This window comes from Pieris rapae, chromosome 6 (genome assembly GCF_905147795.1).
Source record: "Pieris rapae chromosome 6, ilPieRapa1.1, whole genome shotgun sequence".
NCBI lineage: Eukaryota > Metazoa > Arthropoda > Insecta > Lepidoptera > Pieridae > Pieris > Pieris rapae.
The window spans coordinates 3,003,653-3,015,118 of NC_059514.1; the positions used below are offsets into that span (position 1 = coordinate 3,003,653).

At 31.8% G+C, this 11,466-nt stretch overlaps 1 protein-coding gene across 1 annotated transcript; it reads right to left on the minus strand.

Annotated features, from left to right (window-relative positions):
- Nucleotides 1-1,491: 1,491 nt before the first annotated feature.
- On the minus strand, nt 1,492-6,215 carry LOC111002921. The gene is made up of 6 exons (XM_045628526.1): nt 6,037-6,215; nt 5,152-5,359; nt 4,526-4,734; nt 4,216-4,309; nt 2,831-2,959; nt 1,492-1,606 (listed from the first exon to the last, which is right to left on the minus strand). The coding sequence occupies exons 1-6, from the start codon at nt 6,213-6,215 to the stop codon at nt 1,550-1,552; spliced, it is 876 nt and encodes a 291-aa protein (XP_045484482.1). The 3' UTR covers nt 1,492-1,549.
- Between the last annotated feature and the right edge of the window lie 5,251 nt (nt 6,216-11,466).

Sequence of the window (11,466 nt, forward strand, 5' to 3'; positions counted from 1 at the left end):
ATCATATTTTCTACGTAGTGCTTCGAACTAGTTGTTTTTAATTTTTATCAGTCCCAAGTAAGCAAGATCGCTTTCGTGACAATAATATATATTTTATTAGCTGAAATAGTTTCAGATATTGATTATTGTGTGCAGAAGTGCGTAGTTTAGTACACAGCTCCAGTAAATTTAAAAATATTAAGTCATTTAAAGAATATTTCGTCATATCTTCGTGCCAAAAACTGTGCACTAGCAAACTGTTGTGAATAATAGTAATAGTTCTGTAGACTAATTAACTAAACCTTGTATGTCAATTATCTATCTTAAGTTGCTATAACATTCTAGAGAAGTTTTATTAAAAAAATTGTAATATGTTAATACAGTTTCAGATCAATATGGCATACTATGAAGATATTATTGAGACACAACATGGTAACTCAGTTCTTTGCATCCTGTGCAAAAGCTTCTTGGAAAATAAAAATACAGAAATTGAACTTCACATAAGCGAAGAAAAGCACAAAAAAAATTATATTAATAAAATCCTGATCCTTAATAATATTCTAGGTGATTGCTGCCGTTTGTGCTTTGCCAAAATCACAGATTTAGATCACATACAGACATCTAAGCATCAGGGACAGTTACAAGAAATTCATAATATTGTGGAAAAAGACGGAGCATTTATTGAATTGCCATCAATGATTCTACAGAGTTGGGTATCAACAGAACAAGGAACAAAGTGTCACTGTACAATATGTGATCAGTTAGTGGACTTTACAGTAAAAGAAATACAAAGTCACATTGAAAGTCCAAAACATATGAGATCAAAAGCAATGGCCCTACAACCATTTAATGGTATTTTTTCTGTTGATGATAATGATGAAGACTTATGGTGTAAAATCTGTCAAAAATACTTTGCAAATTATATAGAAAAGATCTTTGATCATATTGATGATAGTGAACATTATATTAAGCTAAGCAAAATTGTCAGATTAATTGAAGGTCAAGACATAGTTATTGATAATTATCTTACAAATTCTACTGAAGACAAGGCAACTTGTAATAGGTGTAAAACACTAGTATCTTGTAATATTGACAATTTGGAAAGACATATTAAAGGAAAACGGCATAAGAATGCTTGAAAATCCCAAAGCACTAAGAGGTTTCTTTCATGCTGAATTTTCTTGCATAGCATGAGACATATTTTATAAGTAGTATTAACATGCTGTTATATTAACTTGTATAAAATTCACACATTCTGGGTCAGTGTACCTAATAATACCAAATTTTATAGACAGTCATGAATTTGAATTTAGTATATGATAAGTACTAGTAGAATATTCATAACATATCTAAAACCAATGTATATTTTATAACATTTACAATTAAAATTAATCAAAAATCAAATGGGTAATCATCTTCATTCTCTTCTTGTATTACAGTAAGTTGTTCTGAAGAATGTGGCTTGATTTTGGAGTGAGATGAAATTGATACTGTACTTGAAGCCTTCTTTTCTACCTCACCAGTTCTTGAACTTAATCGTTCTTCATCCAATATTAATGTATGTGAGAGATCATTTAAGGTGCAATCTATTTTGGATATTGCATTTGACACTGCATGTTGGAGGGATCTGAAAATTAATTAACATAAAAATGGTTTTAATTCAGGTTATCAGAGCTTGTTTTGGTCATTCTGGTGTTGTAAAGATAATGTACCTGTATCTACCTACTTTTTTCCCTGAAAATTTTAAGCATGCCTAATGTTTATAAGATTTGATAGAGCAGCTCAGCAAGCATTCACTAAAATCATAACAAAGAAACTAACATATTTAGCAGTTTTATTACTAAATCTAAACAAAGATAACACTCAGCAGCGAAGACACATTTTCAAGACCTACAACTGCATTTTTTTTAAATTAGGTCATTTAATACTTTTAATGTATTGATTTTGGATTTTTCGGTAGATCTTAATAGGCATAGAATTAATTAATCAACCAAGTATCGTTAAAATGGCTTCCCACAACACCGGGAATCCAAGTGCTCTTTATAGTTATAACTAGCTGCCCCCGCGTAATTCGTTTCTTCTTAAGTCAAAGTTAGATAAGGCAGTCTGCCTTTTTAGTACCTACATACCAACATGGAACATTTTGATTCTCTACCCAAGTGGCAAACCTGAGTCCTTAACTGTCAAAAAATTATTGCTTAGGGGTTTAAGATAGAAGCCGATTCTCAGAATATGCATAATAAATTGCATAAGAGTCGTTTCGGAGGAGTATGGGAACGAACCCTCTGACACGAGAATTTTATATATATAGAAATAAAGATTTTTCAAACCTAATATAAACTAAATTTATAAAAACTATAACAAGACAAGGCTACCCACACAATTCTACCAATATTATTTGTTAACTCTTTAGAAAATGTGCGTATTTGGGACAATTGAGTTCTTAATTTTCGATTGGCATCGTCCATAATTAGTTCGCGACTTGGTTTTTTCGCTCTATCCATAATTCTGGCCGCAACCACTCTCTCCTGATTCATTACTTCTATAAGATTCTGTTCTGAATACGCTTGTTCTTCTTCAAGGGATCTGAGGTCGCGGATTGCCTTTAAATAATGTTATCTGGTTAGCTGTAATGAATGAATGACTCGATTTTCTTATATACTTTACTACATACTACATCTACATAATCTTAATTAAGTAAGCACCAAATTGCTTAAAAATTAACAACTTCACTCATAGTGATTATTGTGTTATATTAATTCTAATCTGTGGAGAGAATGTATAATTAACATTTGAGGCCAGCACTTAATATGTTTGATGAGAGATCAAAATAAATGAATTTTTTTGCCACCTCTTCCTTCTGCCATTTTAAGTCGTCCAACTTGTGTGCGTTTGAATGTATGCGTCGCCTCAATACTGTGTCTACGCGAGCGGACATCGCCTGCGCAGCGTAAGATAGTTGGGTCCTCGCTCCTCTTACCTAAAGAGAGTATAAAAAAATATCATCATGAGACTGATGAATGCGGTGTTACGAAGAAATAGGTGATCAGAATGATTACTTATAACTAGAACAAATTACATAAGTATATAGAACACTTATACAATACGTTTTGATTTCGTCGAGATACGTTCGTGAAGAGTATTGAATTATAAATTATTATTGATATTTTGTATTCTAAACGCTTCACGCTGGAACAAACCTATGAAACTGGCACAACGGTCTTTTTGTTTGGTTTTTATCGTATACTTCATAGATTGCTTTAAATCATTGTGTGTATGTAATATAGATTTTACTTTCAGCCAACGAGCTAAGTCACCCGTTCAAAAAACCTTGCCTTTCTTGTGGCAAAGTGGAACTAAATTGAAATGAACAGGATAGAAATATAATGTGACGTTATCGATTCAAGTCATTTTCCTAGCTATTTGATTAAATGGCTGAATATTATTTAGACCCCTGGTTGAACGGCGCTGTTAACTCCTTACTAAAAGGCTAGGCTGTTGACTAAACTACTACCTAATTATTTTGTGTGTGACATGTACATATATTGATAGTGCATATTGGCGACAACATCTTTTGGACCAATCTTTATCTTTGACTGTCTGTACGAGATTGGATTCATTATTACGTTAAATAATTTACCATCTGATTCCTAATCTACGTAAATAATAACCTACATTTTCTGCTGCTCCTGCCACAATTATCGTGCGCTATAAATTTGATTTACTCTTTACCATTTACACTGTTTCATTTACAATTCTTTATCCATTCATTCATCTAACGACTGGATCTTTGCGTACGAAATGTTACCTAAACCAGTGCAGTAAACTGTTCTATTGATGTTTAGATGCATACAAACCAAATCATTCTACTGATTGCATTTTCGAGATAAATAAGTACTGATTATCATTGTTATCGTGATAGCTGTTTATTTATGTCGTATCCAAAAGTAAATAATGCATGATCAGACCATAAAGTACATAAAAATTATTTTGACTAATTATTTATGATTTCAACAAAAAACAATCATATAGCAATTTACTAATACATATTTAATCTCAATAATTCTATTCGAAGCTTCGTATTTCTTGGGTGTTCTTAACGCCTAGAGTTATTATGTTGGAAACGACTAGGATTAAGTTCATTTTCTTTTAAACATACAAAAGCGAACCTTGCATTTAGAACCACTTGTTTATGGTTTCAGAGATTGGTTTCTTATTGTAAATCCCGTGACTTACCTGTTGTCGCGTGACAATAGAATTACTCAAGGCTCTCAATCCCGCTCTTTTCAAAGTGAGACATCGCTTTTCCCATTTCTTTATCGGTAAACCTCTGTAAAAATATGAAAAAAATCAGATATTTTATATCATGCCATATCTGCGGCAGGTGCTGCGCTCACGGTAGCTAGATAGGTATATATGAGCACAATTTGGCCAGTAACATTATGGACGTGGAATCGAAGCCTCGTCGTCTAGCTCTGCCATTAATCAAGATCAAAGCTGGGTGACGATACGCGTAATTTCTTTCTAAGCTACGTCATGTTCTTACTTCTTCTTCTTCTCTTTCCAATTAGCATCAACAACTGCATCTGAATAATTTTTATCCACACAGTTTTCGTCCACGCTTATTGCCTGATCTTTGACGTGTATATCTTTGTCTATTCTTTTTTTAGTCTTCTCCAAGTTTGCAGTCTGTTGTTTCAGTTCCGGAATAAGGTTTTCAAATTTCTTCTTTTCTTCCTTTAGGAAATTATATTCCTGTAAATTGAACGATATCTCTTATTGGATGACTTTAAGAAAATTTAAGGGAGTGTCAACTACCCGAGTTATTATTCTTTAATCACATCGAATTACTTTAAAAAATATTTTGATATAAAAAAAATACTACATTACGCACTAATTCATTTGATGACTGTTTAGAGAACATAAATGATCTGTTGTGTGCGTAGTTTGTAAGTAACTAAACGAACGTACGAAAATGGTTGTAATAGTCAGCGACAAAAATATATTTTTGCCGTGTATCCATTATTTTAAATAATTAAATTTCACTTCACAATAATATAAGCATTTAGCATGTAAGTAGCATAAATTTACCCCCTACTATATGTAATTATTTAAAAACAACCCCATAGTCCGCTGGATCATTAATAATAATATTTGTTTTATAATTTATACCTGCATGATTGCTTCTTCGACTACATCGCAAAGGGGATTCATGGCACCAGGCCTTGATGCTTGTTTTGAATGAATTTGAATTTCATCCTTTATACGCTCGACCACTACTCCTAGTGCATTTTCCTCGTACTTCAGGGCTCGAATTGCTTCATCAAGACGTTTAGATAGGTCTTCAAGCACCCATCTCCAGGAGCTGACATCTGAAATTCTAAATCAATCAATGTGGTTATAATATGTTCACCATACTCCAGTTTGTAATATTTTACTTTTAGCTGGTAGGTACATGTAGACGCATCCATGTCTTGTAGTGTCTAAATTCAGTAATCCAAAGGGTTCCATCATTAGATTTCTTACGAAAAAAACAGTTTTGAATGAATAGAAGGCACTAAGGAATGACACCACGTAGAAACCAATCTATGTTTCATTATTACAGACTTCTTACAAGTATACGTGAATCTAAATAGCTCGCTAGCTTACGAGGTGCTCTATGAATCCTTGAGCCCAAGATAAGAAACGCAAAATGAATTTGTAAAGGAATGACATTAGCTCAAACTCAATTCGTAATATGACCATTTTGTGGGTTACGCCGTAGTGATTTTCAAGCCACTGTTTTATTTAGATAGATATAGTTTGATATTGGAAATGGGACTTATATATAGTGTTAAGACGTTACATAACGAGGAATATCTGGACCAAAAATTCTACAGATGTTTTTTTCATTCAGTCATAGTTTCCTTGTAAAATATTGTCCCCGCAGACTAAAACATCGTTCCCAGACTTTGCAATGTTGTAAAAAAATCATGAATCGATAGAAAAACCACTCGTAATAATAAGTTTTAGGAGTTTAATTTTCGTGTCATATTAATATAGATGGCCCAGTAATACCTTTCCTGAAGACATTTCTTATAATGGTACTCGTTTGACTCCCGAGCAAAGTTTGTGAGCATCACCAGTTCCTGAGAGCCATTTATTCGTTCAACAACCTCCGTATTCAGCTTATCATTAATACTCCGCATTTTTTCTAACCCACAAGAACTACCCAGACAGGCATCTTCACAAAACATGTTAAAACTCTAAAAAAATCTAAAATTTTCTTTAAAAACGCACTTTTTTATGTCAAGTTGTCAATCAAAAGCCACAGGGAATATAAAATGACATTGAAATTGAATTTAATTGCAGCATATTAAACTTTTTAAAAGACAATTTTTGACAGCACTTCACTGGTATCTTTCCTTCCAAATATTAAAAAGTGTGGCAATGACGTTGGGGATTTTAACCATATATTTTTTGCCTGTAATAGACATGACCGTTCCGCTTTTATATCCTCGCTTTTATCCATAAATATTCCTTTTCCTACTTCTATTTCTGTCCTTTTATCTAATATAAATATTGATGTATATAAAATTTTAGCTAGTTTCATTTTTCATAACAATATAAAATTATAACCTATGTTTTATGTATATACGTACTTATAAAAAATTTATCTGATCCTTTTCCAAATTCCGTACTAATTTCCTATCCAATAAACCTAATAATGCACTTCCTAACTTTTGTACATGGCTGACGCACAAACCGTGCAGGCCAAGAAAGGGGAAAAAAAAAATATTAAAAAAAAATATGTTGCGATAAATATAAGCTTAATATAAATAACACAATCAAAACAAATGTTATAATCGCTTTTACAGTATTTCTATTACATTATTATATGAGGCTGTTCAACTTCAGATATTTATAATATATAAATTAAACCCACGCGGTTTAGGATTTCTTTTCAATGTTCAGTATCATCTCGATATTCAATAAATATTTATTAACGCCAATTCAAGCATGCTATAAAGGATGCCTAACTCGGTATATGAATAACACATATTAAATTAACTACAGTTATAGACATTAAAGATATTGCTTTCAAAATTCACCTTAAAGAACATAAATAATCAATGAAGAAAATAAATTTGTCTAAAGAAAAACGCATTTTTAACGGATTGAAGTTATGCATTATTGTAAACTTATAATTATTTAAACATAATTTTAAATTTAACCGACTTTTCGCGTGCTTTACAGCGTGCATGGTCACGCATTATAATAATTATAAGTTTACAATAATACATAACTTCAATCCGTTTAAAAAAGTGTTTTTCTTTAAATGTGTAATAGTTATGTTAATAAAAGACCATACTATAAATTTGTCCGTTAAAAACTGCTATGAGGTAATTATTCCAACGCAATTTTTATGTAGCAGGTAGGTACATATATATCAACCTAAAACAACCCTCTCGCAAAATAAACTATGTAGAAACTGTGGAGGCGTCTTACTAGTTCTGAAATGATTTAAATAGAATGTGAAATTTACTAATCGAATCGTGTTGACCACCAATTCTCGGATGGTTAAATTCAACAATTTGACTAACTCTGAACCTTGATAAAGGAATTGTTTCTGCCCTTTCATCACGCCTCGAAGCCATAATTTAGCGAACAATGTAAAACTGTGGCTCTCATAAGACAAAGCTCGTATGAACAGATATATGTATGTGTATCGCCATTTTTGACGTTATACTTCTTTTGGCGCGATGGAGAAAAATGATGAGAGTGAACTTTTACGATGCGCGCGCACACCGACACCTACAGCATGAAGTTAGTTCTAGGTGGTATGAAAATTGATAACTATGTTAATGTTGTATATTCTAGTATTTTTATATTTAGAACACGTGTTTCGTAAGGGTACAATTAAACAGTGTGAATAAATAAATATGAATTTGGTGTTTTTAAATCAATTACATATACGGCTGTGATAGCATTTACTAATAATTTATTTATTTAAATAAAATCTTTTTGATTAATTTTAATATTTATCGTTAATCACTACTGCATTTTTGTTATTTTTTTCCATACGCCTAAGAAGTATAACTTCTAACGCGTGAACATAAGTACACACACTCTTTTTTTGTGTTAGGTATATCGATAATCCGGATCTAAGAAGAAAAAGTCTAAAAGTTTTTTTTTATGCAGGACGGGCGATAAAGTTTCTACTACTGAAGAACTCAACTGCTAAATAGAATTCAGTATCATGTCATGAAACACTAACAAAAAGTATTAAATGATAATAATACTTTATTTACGTCATAATAACACAAAACAGGAGAAAAATAAAAGAAGATAAACGATGTACCTAGGCGGTCTTAATGCTTGAAATTCCTTGCAGATAACCCAGACGTAAAAAATGCAATTAAGAAAAATGTAATAAAACACAGAAGTTACACTTAAAAACTTAAATACAAATTTAATAAAGTTACACACAAAGGTAAAAGTAACAAATGAATATAAAGCCAATCAATAATAATTTATAATGTTAATTTTCTCTTAAACATATACATAATTTATGCTAATAAAGAATCAGTAATTTTCAATATATAACTTGCTTAATAATTAAAACCCGATTGCATTATATTACAGGGTATTAATTATTTATTTAAAGCTGCCGTGGTTATCAAATAAGCCTGTCGAAGTTTACTGACACCGTCTCGAACTAAAAAAACTATAAGCTACATTTCCTAGAACAAATTCATATAAATACCATCTTATCTCCCATTCATAACACTAAAACCATAAAATAGTATTTCAACGAAATAGTAATTGTATAATATAGTAGTAACACAATTAAGAGGATTACCCGACGACTCGAACAATAACGGTAAAGCTTGCAGGTAGTCTGCCCTAAAATTAAAATTGCGTATGCGCGCATTGTTTAGTCCCTTAAATTCGAAACCAGTCAGTCGCGTTCGATCAGTGTAGTGAGCATCTAGCTCCTAGTTTGTGCGAATATTTTTCATTATGTCATCACCTAAGAAGCTTTACATCTACGAAAATACTTTAGAAGAAAAAGACAACGCTTTTTTGATACGTATTCCTAATTTTTGGAAAGACAACGTGGTCACTTGGTTTACTAATTTCGAAGCATTGACGAGCGCTTTCAGTCTCACAGACGATGAACAAGCAGACTATGTTCTTTCTCAATTGGATTCAGTTGATAAAGCATTAGTGAGTGATATTACTGAGTATCCGCCTTTAAATGGTTTCTACGATGCACTAAAAAAGCGACTAGTGAGTCTTTATAAAGATTCCGATTTGAAAACACGTGCTTTGCTAATCGTGTGGTCGTCAGAAAGTTTTAAACGATCGCGCATTACAGTTTTTGATGACCTATTAAAGTCTGGTAATACAATTAATTTTTTTATGGATTTCATCTCGTTCTCGTTCAATCTCGTAGAATATTGGTCTAAATCTTCTCATTCCATAGATACTCCTAAAAAATCAACAAGTGTTTCTCAAATATCTCACCATGTGCAAAATGACCACAATATTAATAAAAAATCGAACAAGACGAAGAAAACGAAAAAGATTCCTCTGCCATTGTGTTATTACCATGAAACATTCGGAAGTGAAGCGAGGAATTGTGCCCCGCCATGTGGGTACTGTGAATGATAATTTACTAGAAAGGATATTGTATGTCTTGATGTAAAATGTGATTTTCATGTGAAATAACGATTTGATTGTGATTCAATAAAAAATAATATGCTTATATATATTTTATTTATAATTTCTGTATTGATAATTTTCGAAAGGCTTGCAATGAACTTGTCTTTCAACAATTGTAGAATTTGTATAGATAAGGGAAATAGCGAGTCTACCCCAACACAAGTGTCTCTTAACTACTTACGGGGGTTGTCTCATACTCATTTATTGATGTAAAAATTTAAGAAACAATTTAAAAAAAATTAATTTAACTATGTTTGCCCATTCTGTAAAAAATCACGCCAAATGGCTACCAAAAACCTACTAAATGTTGTATAGTAAAAAGTTTATGGATAAAATTATTTTTTAATGTCGATTTTATATATTAAAACCATAGTTTGATGGTCGTAAAAAATGAAGTTGCAGTCACGCAGCATATAACCTGGAGTTAACCTAAATGAAAGTGAGTTAACAGATGGTTAAATTCAACAATTTGACTAACTCTGAACCTTGATAAAGCAATTGTTTTTGCCCTTTTATTACGCCTCGAAGCCAAAATTTAGCGAACAATGCAAAACTGTGGTTCTCATAAGACACAGCTCTATGAACATATATATGTATATTGCCATTTTTTGTGTGATATAGATAATCCGGATTTCAAAATGACATTTTACTAGTTAAAAGTCTAGAAGTTTTAAATGTAGGACGGGCGTTAAAGTTTCTAGTACTACAGAACTCAACTGCTAAATTAGAATTCAGTATCATGTCATGAAACACTAACAAAAAGTATTAAATGATAATAATACTCTATTTACGTCATAATAACTCAAAATTGTAGGAGAATAATAAAAGAAGACAAACAATGTAAATAGGCGGTCTTAATGCTAGAAGTTTTTTTGCAGATAACCCAGACGTAAAAATACAATTTAAAAAAATGTAATAAAACACAGAAGTTACACTTAAAAACTTAAATACAAATATCATAAAGTTACACACAAAGGTAAAAGTAACAAATGAATATAAAGCCAATCAATAATGGTTTATAATGTTATTTTTCTCTTAAACATATACATAATTTATGCTAAGAAAGTCATGTTCAATATGTAAGTTTCTTAATAATTAAAACGCATGCACTATGTGTATTACAGGGTATTAATTATTTATTTAAAGCTACCGTGGTTATCAAATAAGCCTGTCGAAGTTTACCGACACCGTCTCGAAATAAAAAACTATAAGCTACATTTCCTAGAAAAAATTCATTTAAATACCATCTTATCTCCCATTCATAACACTAAAACCATAAAAAATTATTTCAACGAAATAGTAATTGTATAATATAGTAGTAACACAATTAAGAGGATTACCCGACAACTCACACAATAACGGTAAAGATTGCAGGTAGTCTCCCCTAAAATTAAAAATGCGTATGCGCGCATTGTTTAGTCCCTTAAATTCGAAACCAGTCAGTCGCGTTCGATCAGTGTAGTGAGCATCTAGCTCCTAGTTTGTGCGAATATTTTTCATTATGTCATCACCTAAGAAGCTTTACATCTACGAAAATACTTTAGAAGAAAAAGACAACGCTTTTTTGATACGTATTCCGAATTTTTGGAAAGACAACGTGGTCACTTGGTTTACTAATTTCGAAGCATTGACTAGCGCTTTCAGTCTCACAGATGATGAACAAGCAGACTATGTTCTTTCTCAATTGGATTCAGTTGATAAAGCATTAGTGAGTGATATTACTGAGTATCCGCCTTTAAATAGTTTCTACGATGCACTAAAAAAGCGACTAGTGAGTCT

Coding starts and splice junctions, on each gene's coding strand:
- LOC111002921 (XM_045628526.1), bottom strand. CDS start 6,215: ATGTTTTGTGAAGATGCCTGTCTGGGTAGTTCTTGTGGGTTAGAAAAA. Junction 4,735..5,151: donor TCGAAGAAGCAATCATGCAG/GTATAAATTATA, acceptor TTCAATTTACAG/GAATATAATTTCCTAAAGGA. Junction 2,960..4,215: donor CTATTGTCACGCGACAACAG/GTAAGTCACGGG, acceptor TACTCTCTTTAG/GTAAGAGGAGCGAGGACCCA.